This window comes from Coccomyxa subellipsoidea (genome assembly GCF_000258705.1).
Source record: "Coccomyxa subellipsoidea C-169, whole genome shotgun sequence".
NCBI lineage: Eukaryota > Viridiplantae > Chlorophyta > Trebouxiophyceae > Coccomyxaceae > Coccomyxa > Coccomyxa subellipsoidea.
Genome location: NW_005178042.1, coordinates 1,790,390 through 1,806,853, shown reverse-complemented (window position 1 = coordinate 1,806,853; position 16,464 = coordinate 1,790,390). Strand labels below are relative to the sequence as shown.

General features: G+C 53.3%; 2 protein-coding genes across 2 annotated transcripts; both read right to left on the bottom strand.

Moving 5' to 3' along the window:
* Positions 1-194: 194 nt before the first annotated feature.
* Positions 195-8,223, bottom strand: COCSUDRAFT_64196 (AAA-domain-containing protein; the record flags this gene model as incomplete). Its single annotated transcript, XM_005651855.1, has 18 exons — positions 7,935-8,223; positions 7,712-7,842; positions 7,304-7,551; positions 6,820-7,056; positions 6,426-6,622; positions 5,349-6,196; positions 5,016-5,152; positions 4,669-4,855; positions 4,168-4,340; positions 3,888-3,999; positions 3,385-3,586; positions 2,374-2,550; positions 2,063-2,192; positions 1,610-1,813; positions 1,450-1,527; positions 1,033-1,200; positions 556-665; positions 195-273 (listed from the first exon to the last, which is right to left on the bottom strand). Exons 1-18 carry the CDS (start codon positions 7,976-7,978, stop codon positions 195-197), a joined length of 3,462 nt encoding a protein of 1,153 aa, XP_005651912.1. The 5' UTR covers positions 7,979-8,223.
* A 4,525-nt stretch (positions 8,224-12,748) lies between these two features.
* COCSUDRAFT_64195 (hypothetical protein) lies at positions 12,749-15,601 on the bottom strand (the record flags this gene model as incomplete). The annotated part of the gene is made up of 8 exons (XM_005651854.1): positions 15,437-15,601; positions 15,162-15,342; positions 14,977-15,048; positions 14,697-14,813; positions 14,177-14,364; positions 13,585-13,699; positions 13,331-13,465; positions 12,749-13,099 (listed from the first exon to the last, which is right to left on the bottom strand). Exons 1-8 carry the CDS (start codon positions 15,484-15,486, stop codon positions 12,749-12,751), a joined length of 1,209 nt encoding a protein of 402 aa, XP_005651911.1. The 5' UTR covers positions 15,487-15,601.
* Between the last annotated feature and the right edge of the window lie 863 nt (positions 15,602-16,464).

The following is a 16,464-nucleotide window of genomic DNA, read 5'->3' as shown; positions in this document are numbered from 1 at the left end:
GTTCTTGACAAAAGCAGTGCGCGGATGCAAATTCCTGCAGGCGATGTATCTTTGCATGCGTTGGAAACTTGCTGCTCCTGAGCTAATTTCAGCCACTACTATCTGGACGCTTTGTCAGTCCAAAATACAAAGCCGCTGATGCCAGCAAGTCAGGATGCTTTAGTGCGTCTCTAGAGACGCACCAGATCTGGGCCTCAAGCCAAAGTGGCTCGCTTCCCCTTGCCCTTGGCCGACGGCGTGTTGCCCAGCCCTGGGTCCCTGCTGCTCCTGAACCTGCATTCATCACGCACGCAAGAAAATATCAGCACATAATTCACAGCGCCATTAGGTGGTGCATACTCATACACGCCGTGCAAGGCAGTAATTCGCAAAGACAGGCCTGGCTCGGTCTAGAGTACTCGGGTGCACTTGCAGCCTTGCCTGCCAAGGTCACCTGCCTGCTGATGTTGCGCAACGCGTACTCAAACCTCCAATTGAGAGACAACTTGCGGCTAGGATCAAGAGCATGTACAAGGCTTGAGGGTTGCAAAGACAGAAGATGGGGAGAGGGGGGACCTGCTGTAGATGGCCTCCAGGCGCTCGCGCTCTGTGGGAGGCACGCTGCGCCGCGCCTTCTCCAGCGCTGTTTCTAAGTGGCTGGCCCGCACCAGCGGCACCTGCTGCGCCTGCAAAGCCACCTTCTACACTCAGTGCCACCTCTCCCCCATAGCAAGATACTGCTCATAGCTTTCTGGCTCGATAGCATGCTGGGCATGCCTCTGCCTTCTCAACTAGTCCATAAGCATCAAGCTTGTCCTGAGCCCCTCAAGAGCACCACTCAGATTGATTTTAATGGGGCAGATTCACATGATATGAGTGATGCAATGGTCAATTGAACACACCATCGCATGGCAGCACCATGTGCTCAAGGTCTCATGCTGACAATGAACTCCACTTCAAGGGGCAGGAACGAATGGTCAATCACACACCCCATTTAGGAGCCAACTATATCCGAGCAGGTTGGGACAAGAGCAACATAGGCGAGCAGCTCACCTGAGCGTTGTCTTGCGGCTGCGCCAGGACTTCATGCACGGCTGCCAGCTGTGAGTCGGACAGCAGAGCGCCCAGATCGGCCCCGCTGAAGCCGTCGGTCGCCGCAGCAATGGCCGCCAGATCCACGCCCTCCTCCATCGGCAGCCGCGACGACAGCGCGCGCAGAACCTGCCCCCGGACAAATGCGAATTTGAAATGATCGGCGCTTAGAAATTCAACAAGCAGACATACTCTTGCTTGCCAGAGGCCTCCTGCCTGCTGATGACCCACCGCGCGTCCGCAGACCTTTAATAGAGAGAATTTGTGCAGATCCGGAATTGAGACTGGTTTTAAATCATGCCCGAGCTTGCATGATCGATATGTTCAGCTGTGGCTTCAAGGCAGCATCCAGCGGTGCTGCAGGCTCGCAAGATGCACCTCATCACCGGGCACAGCGGCAGCGTGCCCGATGAACAGACACATGTTGCAGGAGCCGAAGCCATAGCGCATGCTGCACTGAAACCACACCATCCGTTGCACAGTCCACGCAAAGTGGCCAGAGATCTTTGCAAGTCGGTGCATGATTAAAGGGGCTCACCTGGGTGCGCTCTCTGGCGGTGGGGAACCCGCAGTAGAGCAGCCGGTCCAGGCGGCCGGGCCGCAGCAGTGCCGCATCCAGCATGTCCGGCCGCGAAGTCGCGCCGATCACCACGACACCTGCCGCCAAATGCACACCATGGTCACCCTGGTGTATTTCACCCATGACATTCACTCGCGGCAGCCCAGACAATCTGCTGACCATCTGCATCGCAAGAAGCATCCACAGGTGGGTGACTGCTCGCAAATGACCTCACATGAGGCTGTAGATGTTTGTTTCGGGGTTGTGTTATTGTTTACAGTACAGTATTTGTCTGCAGCCTTCATCAAAATGGGGGCCTCTTCAAAGTGAAGCAAGAACCAATGAGGTTTTTGACATGCACAGTGGGGAAACAGTGACATGATGCAAGGATGGGTAAAGAAATAACCATCGCTTGCCTTTGAGGCCCTCAACGCCGTCGAGCTCTGTGAGCAGCTGGTTGACGACACGGTCGGTGACCCCTGTCGAGTCGTGGCCGCGCTGTGGCGCGATGGCGTCAAACTCGTCGAAGAACAGGACGCAGGGCGCCGCCGCGCTGGCTCGCCTGCACAGGCATTAGGTGCTCCTGAAGTGGTCTGTCTTGATATCTTGATTGCCTTGGTCTCGGGGTCTCAGTCGTTTGCATGCAGGCTGTCCATTTTGACTTCTGCACGTTGGCAGTGACTTGAAGAGAAACGAGCCATTCCAACATGGTAGAAACAGCAGAGCGGGCTTACTGTGGTCACCTAAACAGGTCGCGCACGGCGGCCTCGCTGGCGCCAATGTATTTGTTGAGGACTTCAGGCCCCTTGACGCTGACAAAGCGCATGCCGGCCGACGCCACCGCCGCGGCCACCGCGTGCGTCTTGCCGCAGCCGGGCGGCCCGTACAGCAGCACCCCCGTACGTAGCCGTAAAGGCGCCCTGCACTCCGAAGGTTGGTCAGTAGAGAATCTCGTCAAAAGTACCAACGTACCAAAATTGCAAGAAACACCATAGTCTCTCTACTTTAATCCTCAGATCGATAAGAAATACCTTGAAATGGTTATTTCAAGGCTTTTGAGCTGTTGAGCTGGGTTATATATGCTTATTGCCCACAATATCAGCTGCAGCACAGGGAAGCGATGAAAATTGGCTGCTGTACACATTTCAAAGCACAGATATGACAGCCAGCTTACATCTCAACCCTGAAACCCAGCTGAGATTCCACGGCATCTGCTTCCATCTGCCATACGTCCACGGCTAAGGTTGGGAGGGATCGTTGAGCGCACACTTGGCAAGCAGCTCAGCAGAGCGCATGGGCAGCTCGAGGGTGCTTGAAAGATATTGCAGTATTAGACTAGAAGTTTCAGCCAGTCTGTGTTCAGCCCACTGGAGGCCGGCTCATGATAGTGATCAACCCCTGAAAGCTGGAGAATTAGACTGCTTGTACTGCGGGGAAAAATACAGTGGGAGCCGCATCAAAAGGCGGCGCACTTGGCTAGATTTGTTCGGCATAGAGCGTAAGCAGCTCGAGGGTGCATGCAGGTTGTTCGCCCATTGTGAGTTCTCAGCCAGCCTTTTTTGCACGCTGAGACGAGGCAGAAAAGCGGCGCATCTGTCAATGAGCTTGGCATAGCGGGTGAGCAGCTTGAGGGGTCATACAAGATGTTGCACCACAGAATTGTCAGCCAGCCTATCTCTGCGCACTGGACGCCAGCTTTTGTCCTACATGAACAGCCAATTTTTGAATTTGTAAGGACAAGCAAGGGAGCGCACTTGGCGATGAGTTTGGCGTAGCGCGTGGGAAGCTCGAGGGTCTCCTGCAGCGCTTCGCGCACGTCCTCGAGGCCGCCCACGTCCTGCCACCCGCGCGGACCGGGGCCGTCCCCCGCCGACGCGCGGCCCACGCCCCAGCTCGACGCCGGAGAGAAGCCGGCCAGCGCTGCCTTCATGTCCTCTTGTGCCACCTCCAGCCTGCCTGCATAGCACATCAAATGCAACTTTATATTTCACCCTTTTTTGTGCTTTCTGTGTTTTCTGTTCTCAGTATTCGATTTTATTGTATCTGCAAAATGCACAGCACAGCACAGCACTGCACAGCACAGCACAGAGGGGTGCATGATGCATAGCTCTTGCAGGGCTGAGACTCTTGTGATTTTAAGGCCTGTCTGCTGCCCAGACAGCGGGCTTGCATGAAAGCAAGTGCACCTCAAACATCTAACTAGCTACATTAACAAGGAAGAGATGGGAGGGTGAAGAGCGACTTAAAAGTGGCGCACCATTTTGAGGACCTCTGGAGCTCAACCTGCGGCGCAGTGCAGCGTGCAGGGCGCGGTCCAGCAGGACTCGGATGTCCGCCGCGTCATACCCCTCCAGCTTGCCAGCAAACGCCTGAACAAGCCACAAAACAACCGAGCTTCAGCACTACTCAGCTGCTGTATTTGAATCTTGGACTGCTGTGGGCGTCCTTCATAAAGTATGTTTGGGAGGTGTACCAGTTGGCATGCATGGCCATCTGCTCCACAAGCAGAGCAAGGCTTAACTCATGCTGCACATCACCTGCACGAGCGCCGCGTCAAAGGCAACGCCCTTGGACTGCAGGCCTGATGACATCAGCGCGGCGCGGTCCTCGGCCGCCGGTGCGCGCAGCGTCAGCGTGTGGTCCAGGAGGCCGGGCCCTCGCAGTGCAGCCGCCACCTCAGCTGCTGATGTGCACGTTCCGCATACCACCACTGCAAGCAGAAGGAACCATTTTATTGAATAATAAGAGTGCTGGTGGCAGATGATCATCATGTCAGTCAGCTCTCACCATAAATATCTCGACCCTGTTGCGCAAGGGCGCATACTAGTTAAGAAAGGCTGGGCATCAAGAGGACAAGGGTCTTGCCTGACTCAAGCAGCATGCATCCTTGTGCAACAAGCCTACAAATTTTAGAAGGGATGTTCAGCCAGGCAGGCAGCTCGTGCACCAAGGTCACAGCAAGGTTCTGGTTAGCCATTAAGGGGCCGGTCGCTGAGTGGGGGAGGTAAAGTAGTGCAGAGAACTCCGAGAATGCTGACCTGGCAAGGGAGCGCGGCCATCGGGGCGTGCGTGGTACTCGCGCACAGCCGCGCGCAGCCATGCCACGAGCGCGGCCGAGCCGGCGGCGGCCGCTTCCGCGTCGGGCGTGTCGGCCGGAGCCGGGCATAGCATCTCGAGGTCATCGAGTACCAGCAGCGACGGCATGCACTCTGCTGCTTCCCTTAGCTGCGCACACGCGCCCCACAGCTCAGCTCCTGGGATACAGAAAGTATGCATGCATGGCAAGCAGATCACAACATGATTTTGAGAATTCCTGTGTGCTCACGCACTTGAACACAGCAGAATGGAGTATAAAAGCATAATGTGAGGAAAGTAATGGGCATACCAGGGGAAGCAAGGAAGCCTTTGCCTTTGCAAGGGTCGAGGTCTCCACCTCTCGGCAGTTGCCCCACACTATATGCGTGCGGCACAGCGGGTGCACTGCGAGCCCTTCCGCGCACCTCCGTACCAGGGCTGTCTTCCCTGCACACAGGATGACTCCTGGTGAGCACTGTGCCCCTTGCTTACAGGTGTCGCAATGACAGCATGTCCACTTAATGACCAGGATGAGTCAGGACATGTACAATATTTGTCCATAAAAACTAGAGTGCTGCGATGTCTGGAAAGCATTTCTGCGTGGAGCGAAGTGTACACTGCAGCTGACTTGACCGTGACTCACCGCTGCCCGCCGGGCCGCAGATGAGCAGTCCGCCGGGCGGCGGCGCATCAGCCGCGCGCAGCATGCGGCGGCTGGTGTCATGCAGCAGCGGCAGCAGTCGCTCCATCGCTGGCCGCACAAACTCCGCCGCCCACTTCTCCCCGAACCCCACCGCGGCCCCCTTCACCCCCTGCATGCCCCCCTTCTGCATGCTGGCAGCCGCTGCCGGGTGCGCCGTGGACACCAGAGGCAGCTCTACACCCTTGCCCAACTCCACACCAATTCCCAGACGCAGGAACTGCAGCGGCTGCATTGATATTGGCCCGGACGGTCGCGGCGCGCCGGGCGGCCATCGCAGCTCGAGAAAGAAAGCCAAAGGCTGCTGCTCAGCGGGAAACTCCAGCCACATGGCTGTGCCATCCTGCAGCGGCACTGACTGCTCTGCTGCACTGGGTGTGCTGGTCTTGTTCTGTGCCTCCCCGCCGTTTTGGAGGTCATTTGCTGCTGATCCTGCAATGTCTGCTGCATTGGCTGTGCTACTTCCGAGCGAAAGCCCCTCCATGGCACCATTAAAGTCTGCAAGTGGCTTACACCGGACGGACTGCGCCTGCAGCCAGGCGGCAAAGAGCAGCTGCAGCTGGCGGGGGCTGAGCTGCTGCAGGGTTGGCACCTCCGCTTCAGTCAAGCTGGTGACTGGATGAAGCACGATGGCAAGTGGTGGCTGAGCAGGCTGTGATGGAGAGCACGACCGCAGTGCCACCCTCCTGTGCGGCTGCAGTGCCAGCGTTTGAAGTACAGCTTGGCTAACTTGCACATGTGCTGGGCTGATCCTGTCATCCACCTGTACTGCAGCCACTGCGCTGCCTCCCCTGCATGACAAAACAAATCACCCAGAGTGGCTTTCTCAATGCACTATAATCACTTGCCTCCAGGCTATGAGAGAAGTCCCTCTAGCACCCATACATTGAAATTATTGTATTGTCACGAGAGGAATTTCTCTACCTGCATGCAGGCGACAAGGTTTATCTGACATCAGATATGTCATCGGAGGCCTGTTGCATGCGGAAACTTGATTCATGGACATGGCCGCTGGCGAACCTGGACCCAGGGCCGGCATGCAGCCTGACAAAGCTGCCATCAGGAAAGCCGGCAGCCGATGCATTGGCCGACGGCATGCGTACAGTGGTCGTCTGCCAGGTCCTGACACCATCAACCTCATGCGGCAGTGCAGCCCCGTCCTCCTCCAGAACTCCCCTATGCAGCCGCAAGTCCACGCGCAGACTCTCATCCGGCTCCTGCACACACACTCTGTCGCCTTCACCAATGAGACACTCATCATTTCCAAGCAGGACCTCACCAGCAATGTGTAAGATGATGACAATCAGCTCTTGGAAAAACAATATTTTTCATGAAGCCGGCAACACTATGTCTAGCATGTGCAATAAATGCATCGTAGATCCCTGTGCTGATTAATGGACATGTGGTTGCTGACCTGGAGGCGCAGCCAGGTGGCAGGTACAGCCGAGGCGTCTGACGGCGCATCCACAGAGGCGCCGTTCACCTCTGCCTGAGCCTGCGGGCGGACCCGGGGGCATGGCGCGACGCTGACCTCAGCGCCGAGCGCCAGCCGTACTACGGGCTCTGGCCTCGCCGTGGCAACTCGCAGCGTCAGCACCGATTGCCCCCGCACCCAGAATGGGAACGGCTGCCCCATGCTCACCACCCCGACCTGCATGCAGCCACAGCCGCCTCAGCCCTGTCCCAATGCCCACTTTCATCGCCCCATGCGCATGCAAGACACACCTGAGCCTTGCTGCTCTAGCAACAAAGATGCAAGGAGGGCTCGTTGCAAGACACATCTGAGCCTGGCTGATCTAGCAATGATGCTTGGAGGGTGTGTACATGGCAGGCATTGAGAGGGGGCTGCATAGCAGGACTGGAGAGAGAGTGGTGTGGTGTGGATGTGCATCCAGTACCTGGTTGAGGAGCTGCTCCTCCATGTACTCAGCGTTCAGCTCCACCTGCTCCCAGTCGTCCACATTGGCAGGCTCAACGCTAACATCCGTTGCCATCGGCACATCCGGCAGTGCGCGCAGGCTGACCATCATGCCGTCTGCCAGCCCCAGGCAGCGCCCCAAGGCGGCAGGAATGTCCAGTGCATGACTGCTGGCCGCAGCGCCTGCCCACGCCACATAGCACGCTGGCACTCCCATTTGCGCCAAACCTGCTCGCCCATACGCGTCAGGGCTCTGCATGAAGAGCACTTGTGGCAGCAATGATTTTTTGCAGGTGTCTGCATAGACTTGATCAGAAGGTGCACAACAGAAGCATGGTTGCAACTACAGGCCACGGTGAACCTTGGAGGTGTCAAGTGAGGGACACACCGTTTGCTGGGCGCAGCTGCAGGACGAGAGGGATAGGGCTCTGGGCGTCGAGCAACCTTGCAACAAATGCAGGCGGCAGGGCCACCCAGCAGCTCCTCTCTAGGACCAAGCGCACAGGGAGCTGGTTGAGCCTGTGAGACAGTCTGGTAATAAGCCCGCTGTAAGCAAAGCGATAGATAATTTTGCAAGGAAAGCCACGAGATTGTAAGTGAGAATGTGGTACCTTTGGGATTCCTGCGAAGAGACAAAATTGTCAAGAAACTCCATCTGACAGATCTGTCTAGGCAATGATTCCAGACAGCATCTCGCAGGAATTAGTGTTCAACTCTCTAAAAGAATTGTAATAGCGATTTTTTAACGCTCCGATGGCGTGGCAGATTACTAGGTGCTGTAACTAAATCTCATGACTGTTCCATCTGGGCATGACGAGACCAAGTCTCATATAGAAGGTTGAGGGTCAAATCGTCATGATTAAGGTAGACTGTTCTGTCAGCAGACTAGATGCGGAATTCTGGCCCTTTTGGATAAGTATGCGGCATGCAAGACTTCTGGTGCATGTTGACATAAAACAGGGCAGGGTCCAAGAAAAAGTTTGGGATGGAAAATTGCTCATTATCAGGCCTCACTGCAGAGAATTGCACACCAAATTTCTCGCACATCCAGCATCAAAGGTCATTACAGCAAAGGCATCGTTACTTGTACATGAACAGCAAAGGTGCTAATTTCTACACCTGAACAGATGCATCAGGGGACGGTCACCACTTGAAGAATCAAATAGGCTGACAAGAGCACAGCCTTTCAATCTATAGTCACTAGACTTTCATCTCAGATCAATCCAGAGATTAGGCCATCTTTGCCGATCAGGCAACTTACCATCAATATAACACCATGCTGGGTGTCCTACTATTGCCGCTGATCGCTCTGGGAATGGTGCAAGGCATTATTGCTTGTCTACTTCTTGCACCACTCCCAGTCGCTCGCCCTGTGCTCACGCTGTCCAAGAAGACAAGAACTCCAGTTGCTCTGACCATCATCGGCACAGTCAGTGTTGTCCTTCTGGTCTTTCTGCTTGCTTCATTGTACGAGATAGGTGAATTGCACAGCCATATATCGAGAGAGGTGGAGCTTGACGCCCTACACCGCAGGTGCTTCATTCTTCTTGAGATTTAAGTGCTTTGTGCTTTCAGCAGGATATTATCCATGCAGACCGCAGATCATGTGGAATCATGCTGCTTATCCCTTAATTGTCCATGTGCCGCTGCAGGCACTCGGAAACGAGCGCATGGCTCAGTGCTGTGCTGACCAGCGCAAATCTGCTGCTGCTGTTTGTCCTTCAGAAGCTAGCCAGTGTGCTGAGTGACCGTGAGCAGATGCGCGTGAGCCAAGGAGCCCTGCTGAAGCAGGTATGCATCCTGATCTAGGGTCTGTGCATCACGTGGAGTACCTGACAATGGCAAGGGACTGTTGGGCATCTTGTGGTGACAGGTGCAAGGCCTTCACACGGAGTATGAAAGGCTAAGGCTTGAGGCAGATGGGGGCAGCAAATCCTCAAAAGCTACGGGCAGCACTGAGCTGGCAGCCCTGAAGGCATCCCTGCAAGCTTCTGAGAAAAGCAAGCAAGAGTTGGAGGTATGTTGAACACCAAGCATGCAAATAACACCGTCATCAATTCTGCACTTGTTCAGACAGGTACAAAACAGAAAAGATGTGATCAGTACGCACACCTGGCTGTCCTTGTTTTCAGGCTCAGTTACAGCAGGCAGTAAAATTACGGAAAACGGCAGAGTCAAATGTGGAGGCTTTGAAGAGCCAGACAAAGGTGAGTGACCTGGAAGCTCACAGTCCTCGGTCCATGTTCTGGAGGCACTAGAAAGTCACTTGCAATCTGTGCGAAGGCATTTGTGAGTTTATGATGGTGCACAGGGGCTAGGAAATGAGTATGACCGGCTGCTGTCGGAGAACGACAAGCTGAAGCGGCGCCTTGCTCAGCTTGACCCTGCCTTTGCTTCTTTGGGCGGCAAGAAGGGGATCTGATCTGCAAGTTGGGAGCATGGCCAGGTTGTTGAATTAGGAATCTCTACCAGCACTTGACATTGTGGGACGCTGAAAGGACTGGGTTGACCTGGCATAAATATGTTTTGGTACCAGAGGCGTTGAGAACAAGTAGATTCAAGCTTGGGTTCATACCGAGGTGCTGCTGTGTATACGTTTCAACTCAGCCGTCACTGAAAGCAGTTGAGCGCTGCTAAACTGTTTAGTTGAGCTCGAACATCATTACAGCACGTGCATCAGCTCCAGTGGAGCCTAATGTCGAGAAATTATAATCTGTAAATAATGTTTGACAACTTGGAGCGCTCGCAACATGTGTACACCTTGCATCTCTAGAACACTTTCTTGTCCTTTTGAAGGAGTCCTCTGCAGATCATGGCATCATTACCTTAGCTTTGTCGTGATGTAGCCAAGTTTATGCATATAGGATGGACCACAGAGCAGCACAACATCTGGTTACTAAAGGCCAGAGCATTACACATTTGCCGAAATGCATCCACCCTTGGCAAGATTAATCTTGCACACAGCCCTGGAAATCCGCCTTCGAGTGAGTCACAGGCCAGCATATTCCCTTTCCATGCGGTTCCGCTTGTTTTTACCCCTTGCCTTGTTCTTTTCTCCTTTGCCTCTTATTGGTATTCCGCTCTTGTTGCACAGACATCCTTGAGCATGACAGGTCGCTTGATCCAGGACTCTGACACTCTTGTTCAGCTTGAACATGCCCAGTTTGTACCAGCCCGGTTTCTCTTTGTCTGGCAGGTTCAGAATTTTATGCTCACCATTGAGAAGAGCCCAGCCGTGCTGCTTCGTGCGCCTCATGACGAGCTCGTTCTTTTTGACACGGAAATTCCTGTCGTCCTCAATACAATAACGTGGCTTCTAGAAGAGATCTTTTGCCTCCAAAGCCCAGTGCAATTCCTGCAGGGGCACTCATTCCTCTAAATGTGGATCCATGTTGCGGTATTCTGCATTTTTCAAATACATTGATCTATGATCCTGATCAGTCTTGAACGGCAGGTCCAGTGAGGTTTGCTATAAACACCTGCAAAGAAGTCAGTCGGTCGTCTCTTGTCCAGTAATTGTCTTGCTGCTGTCGACTTGTGCCTTTAATGAGGCGGATACGTCTTCCAGGCTACGCCGCTGAAGTGATAGCCTGATAAAATTGGATTTCAACTGTTTCTCAAAGGATGATATGGCACAGAGATGAAGCTTCCTAAGGGCTGACTGTGAATGACTAACAGTGCCCAGATGTCGGCGACAGAGCTACTTTTCCATCCCTAGCTTTAAGCTGATCTGAATTGTTGTTGATGAGACTCGGTCGATCATTTGGCTCTCTATTCCAGTTGCACAAATCACCCGAGAGAAGACGCTTTGGTCTGTATGCAAAACACGGTCGAGTGAGGAACTTGAGAAGCTCCGACCTGGGACAGCCAAGGGGTAGATGAAACGATATCTACGCCACACTTCCAGGTTCGATCCCCATGAAAAACACTAAGACTTTTTTCGGATCGGGTTTTGGGTACATTCGGCGATGCGGCCGCTCCTGCTGAGGGGCCATCCCTAGCAAACCGCTCGAAAATTCGGGACGGATTTCGACAGCGACGATGCGGGTATCACTATAACGTTGTGATTAACAGGTGCGTGATCAGTAAACCAGCGTTTCAAGAAATCTGCTGAACAGGTGCTTTAAACTGCAACGTTGTACCCCGATGGGGTTTCATCAATAGATGATTATTGAGGTGCATATTTTTCCCCATCTCGTCCCCTTCAGTGTTTTCACATCCATGTTTACGCAACTGATCGAGCTCGACAAGAGCTCGAAGGAGGTGCTGTCTGCCATGGCGTCTTGACTTTGGCGCTCCCTCACGGTGCAGCGGTCTGTATGATTTGGATTCAGGGACATGGATTTGTTGCAGGTTACTCATGCATAAAGTACTCGAAGAGCATTTGAGGTGAGTCGTGAAGCTTGCAGAGTAAGCAAGATTTAGGCGTACATTCCTTCTCCTCGAACGCTGATCTATTTCGAGCAGTCTCAGAGAGGAACAGAGAGCAATATCACGCTGCGGTTTACAACATAAGTTCCGAAATCAAAGAAAGAGCTTATTCTTTGTTGCAACAAAGAAGCAGCATGACAAGCGACTTTCTGTTCCACCTGTGATACTTCACGAGATTTCTTCACGGAAGAAGTGCAAGACCTGCCAACACAGGTGTGATTATGAAAGGCCTGACACCAGCACTCATTGCTATGCCTGCATTCCCAATAGCCCGCTTCCTTCATGGAAAGTCAATCACAGGACCTCAGCAAGTTGCAGCAATAAGGTACTTGATTCGTCTCTATGCAAATGGCAGGCAATATACTCCACTGGGCACCACAAGGCAAAAGGGATAAATCTTGCAGAGGCGATGGCGCATGTGGGCAGTGAAGGACACTATTCCACCGCAGCAGCCCAGAGGTTAGACTCACCGTTGGTGCTCGGACCCAAAGTTGGGGCTTTGACGAGACTGCTGCGGAAGAGAAGGAGGCCAAGTCCACCCCGCAGATCGTACTCTGCCGCATCGCAATGCCATTGGTGCTCGGACCCAAAGTTGGGGCTTTGGCAAGACTGCTGCGGAAGAGAAGGACGCAAAGTCCACCCCGCAGATCGTACTCTGCCGCTTCGCAATGCGGCAGCCACAATCCTGGACGGCCGCGCAAGCGGCTCTATTCACGCAAGATTGCCCCCTGCCGGCCTGGTCCTGATGCTGCCAAGGCATGCGGCTTACATTTGCAAGATTACTGTGGGCGCTTGTCAGAAGACAATCACAATGGAATCGGGACAACACTTGGATCACAGACAGCAACACTTATTACTCATCCAATCCACAATTTCCATGCCTTGCAAAAAAATTCCAAGGATGTGCTTGGTATTACCAATTATTTCCTCCTGAATCAGATGGCTCCACAGCTGTTTGTGCACGCTATGGCATCCAGACCTGGCACATCTAGATCTATGCCATGGCCCTGTGTTCCAGAGCCTTCTGCCGCAGGTCTTCCTCAAAAGCCTTTTTCTCCTCCTCTTCTGACAGGGCTCCATCGCCGCTGCCCTCCCTGACCCGCTCTCTCTTCTCCTTCTTCTCCTTCTTTTCCTTCTTCTCCTTTTTCTCTTTCTTCTCTTTTTTCTCCTTCTTTCCCTTCTTCTCCTTCTTTGCCTTTTTCCTCTCTCCCTCCAGAGCCCCATTTGGAGCCTCGCCATCCCTGCCTGCCAACCCCTGTCCTTCCATGCTCATGTCGCCTGCCTCAATCTGCTGCGGCTGCACAGCAGCCTCCCCACCCTCTGCCCTCTCCGCTGCCTTCACGCCCTGCAAGGCATCACTACATCAGCATCTGACTATAGTATTCTCCGGGCACTGCCTTGACATCCCTCACCACTCATCTGCCTTCTAGGGCATAGCTGCCTGAGCGCTTGAGTGCCATACTTTCTGAGAGCTGTCCCCAAACTTGCCTAGTCAATGGCACTCATGTCCAAGAGGCAAGCCGGCGCTGTGTAGCCGAGCAAGACAGCATCACAGCATTATAAAGGTGGGCCTCACATCTCCGGTTCTGGCGTCCAGAAGCGCGTCCTCCACAGCCGGAGATCTCGACACGCTCCGCTGCGGCCGCTGCGGCCGCTGCTCCCGCTGCTCCGTGTCCCCATGCCGGCTGCGTTTGGGCGGCGATGACCGGTCCTACTCACACAACTTTCTTCTTCACCTCCCACACGGGGGGCAGGATTGCATGCACAGTAGTAAGTCGACCATGCCAGGAATGGCCAGTAGAATTGGTATGTGCTCTCAAGGGAACCCACCCTGCCACGCCTGTCATGATCCCTCTCTCTGCCCCGAACTCTATCCCTGTCCAAGCGATCCCTGTCCCGCTGCCTGTCTCTGTCTCTCAGCCGCTCCCTCTCCTTCTCACGCTCCCTGCAACCAACATCAGACCCCTCTAAAAGCTGACCATGTGATGGTGCCAGAATTTGTCCCACATAGTCTCTACAAGCCTGTAAGCCTGGAAAGCCTAGATGCCGATTGCAAAATTCTCAGCATGCTGGGATGCCCATCTTCACAAAATGACTTGGCCTCATATATGGAGGTCCCAGGTAGAGGTGCGTTCAGACAACCAACTGGCCTTTGTGATCACGCCCATAAGGAGACTTTTTACTACCTGCAGGGCAACCAGAGCTTCATTTGACACTGGAATGCACAAGCCTGGCCAGGACGGTCGCTCTTCACGCAAGTCTTGACGTGCTGGCAAGCAGGGTTGTCGGTACAAACCTCAACACGCTGGCGCACCCACATGCATTAAGGATCTTATAGAAGTGATACAGCAAGACAAAGCAAATTTTCCTCAACTCTCCTTGCAAAAGCTTAACGGGGAAGTCAAAGCTTCAGGGCACTCACTCCATGCGGCGCTTGTGGGCGGCGTCTTGGTCGGCGCGCTCCTTGCGTTCGCGATCGATGCGGATGTTCCTCTCCTTACGCTCCCTGTCCTCGCGCTCGCGTCTCCGCTTGTCTCGCTCGGTCCGCTCCCTCTTCTCCGCATCGCGCGCCTCCGCTCGTCGCTTCTCCTTATCCTTCTCCAGCTTCTCCTACAGCGCGCAAAATGCCATGTCTACACATGCCCTTGCGCCTGCATCCCTGACTCTTTACTCAGGGCGCCCTTGCACATGCATTCCACCACCGCGCATGCCATTACAGAAAACATAGCTGTGGCAGCCTGATCAAGCTTCTGCACTTCATGAGCCCGGGCCTATGGTTGCCTTCTGTGACGGATTACCACATGCCAAGAAACAGAGCCAGAGGGAACACAGTGATAGCAATAGAGAGTTTCCTACTGTATTTGTAGTATTTCTGCAGAGCCCTAGAAATCAATGCATCATGCAGGCATCAAAGGGAGATGCTGATGAGATTGGAAGCGCACATTTATGGCGTCCTGCACTTCCTTCTTCTTCCTGAGCTCCTCCGCCTTCTCATCCAGAATCTGCTGGGGGATGCCGCTTTGGTTCTGGTTTGCGCTGTTCAGAAGCACCCACAGCTCCTGGCAAGCAGTTTGAAACCTATCTCAGCCACCACGCAGCTCGTTAGAAATATGCAACGTGCTTAGCAAGTAAGGCAATCATCTGTGGCACGAATTATGGCAGTGCAACTCAAAGGACCGGGAAGACAGATCTTCAAGCATTGTCGCTGCAAGTCTGGCTCACCTTCACAAACAGGCTTGTGTTCTTTTCCAGGAATCCAGTCAAGTTGATCTGCAGGATCCTGGGGTCTACCGCCTGCACTCATCACCCCGAAGACTTAGAACAGCAATGTGAAATTAAACAATGGCAGTGTATCACAAAAGGTGAACTTGCACATGATCACATTTGACCATGGGTTAATCTCTCACCTCTCCACTCTCGAATTGTTCATAGATGTAGCCTATAACGACCTCATCCTCAAGCCCCAGCAACTCGGTCACCCTCTTGGCGATCCAGGCCTTCATCACTTCCCAATTGATTTTCTTGAATTCAACCTTCAACTCGAATTCCTTTGGGAATTTCAGGGTCCTCAGGAGCTTCTTCTCCTTGCTGCAATCACCCACCAGATCAGTTAAACGTCCACTGGTTAGACGGTGGGCACACCACACAATGGGGCTCAAAAACCTTGTTCTCAGAAGCGTACTCTGAGAATCGAATGTCTGATGCAGCAGCGACTCCACGAAAACTCGTCATTCTTTAAGGCTGCACTTTTCCACGATGCTAAGCTTTATTCTCGGCCAACAGTGAGCAACGGCACAAGACGACCTGAGTAAGCAACATATACTCAAGTCACGTTGACAAGATGGATGATGACTTCCTTAGTGTATTGAATTTGACTGAAGTTAGATTGACCTCAAAGCCGCAGCCCTCGAGGGTAATGAGCAGATGGAGCATTCAGGGCTTTACTGCCGAACAAGAAAATCAGATGAACAAATGGATCCCCTGAGTGACTGCCCATGCATGGATTGTACCTCAGCTATGTGTGTGCAGCTTGACTTGTATCAGTATTGGAACCGTTCGCGCCTTGAAGAATGCGAATCTGTGTGCACATCGACACAGTGAGTACGTGTCTTTCATCAGAAAGATGTCCCTTCGGAGATTCGAATTCGTTCTGTATTACAACACTCACCCGTTCCTCTCGATCCTTCTCGGGATAGCCATCGTCCTCTGTTCGTCTGGTCTGGCCCGTAGTAGATTACCGGTGTATTGAGAGCCAGATTTAAAGAGTGCACTATATTGACAAGTTCGAGTTTGCAAGAGAGAGGAAAAAACGCCATGCAGAGATGGGACCCGGCTGCTTTCTCCAGGGTTTGAACATCTCTAGGAAGCTTCCCTAAAAACCCTTAACCGTAGGATTGCACACCACAGTGGAACTCAGAGAAATTTCCTTCTCCTCAATGAAGATATCATTTGTCATATATTCTTTCTTAGCTACAGCTGTACTTTCCTCCCCTGTTCAAAGTGCAACGCTTTCGTGTTACATCCTTGGCGACTTTCTTTGGCCAAATGCATATGCAAAAAGTCACTCCGAGCGAGTCACTGCATGTCCATGACGTTATTCTGCAGGGTCACAGCAATCCTGCCACACTTCCACTAGGCAATCAAACCTAGATGTAATCCAAAAGCGCCTGCCCAGGACGCCACCAGTCATTCATGGGCATGCCATATGGT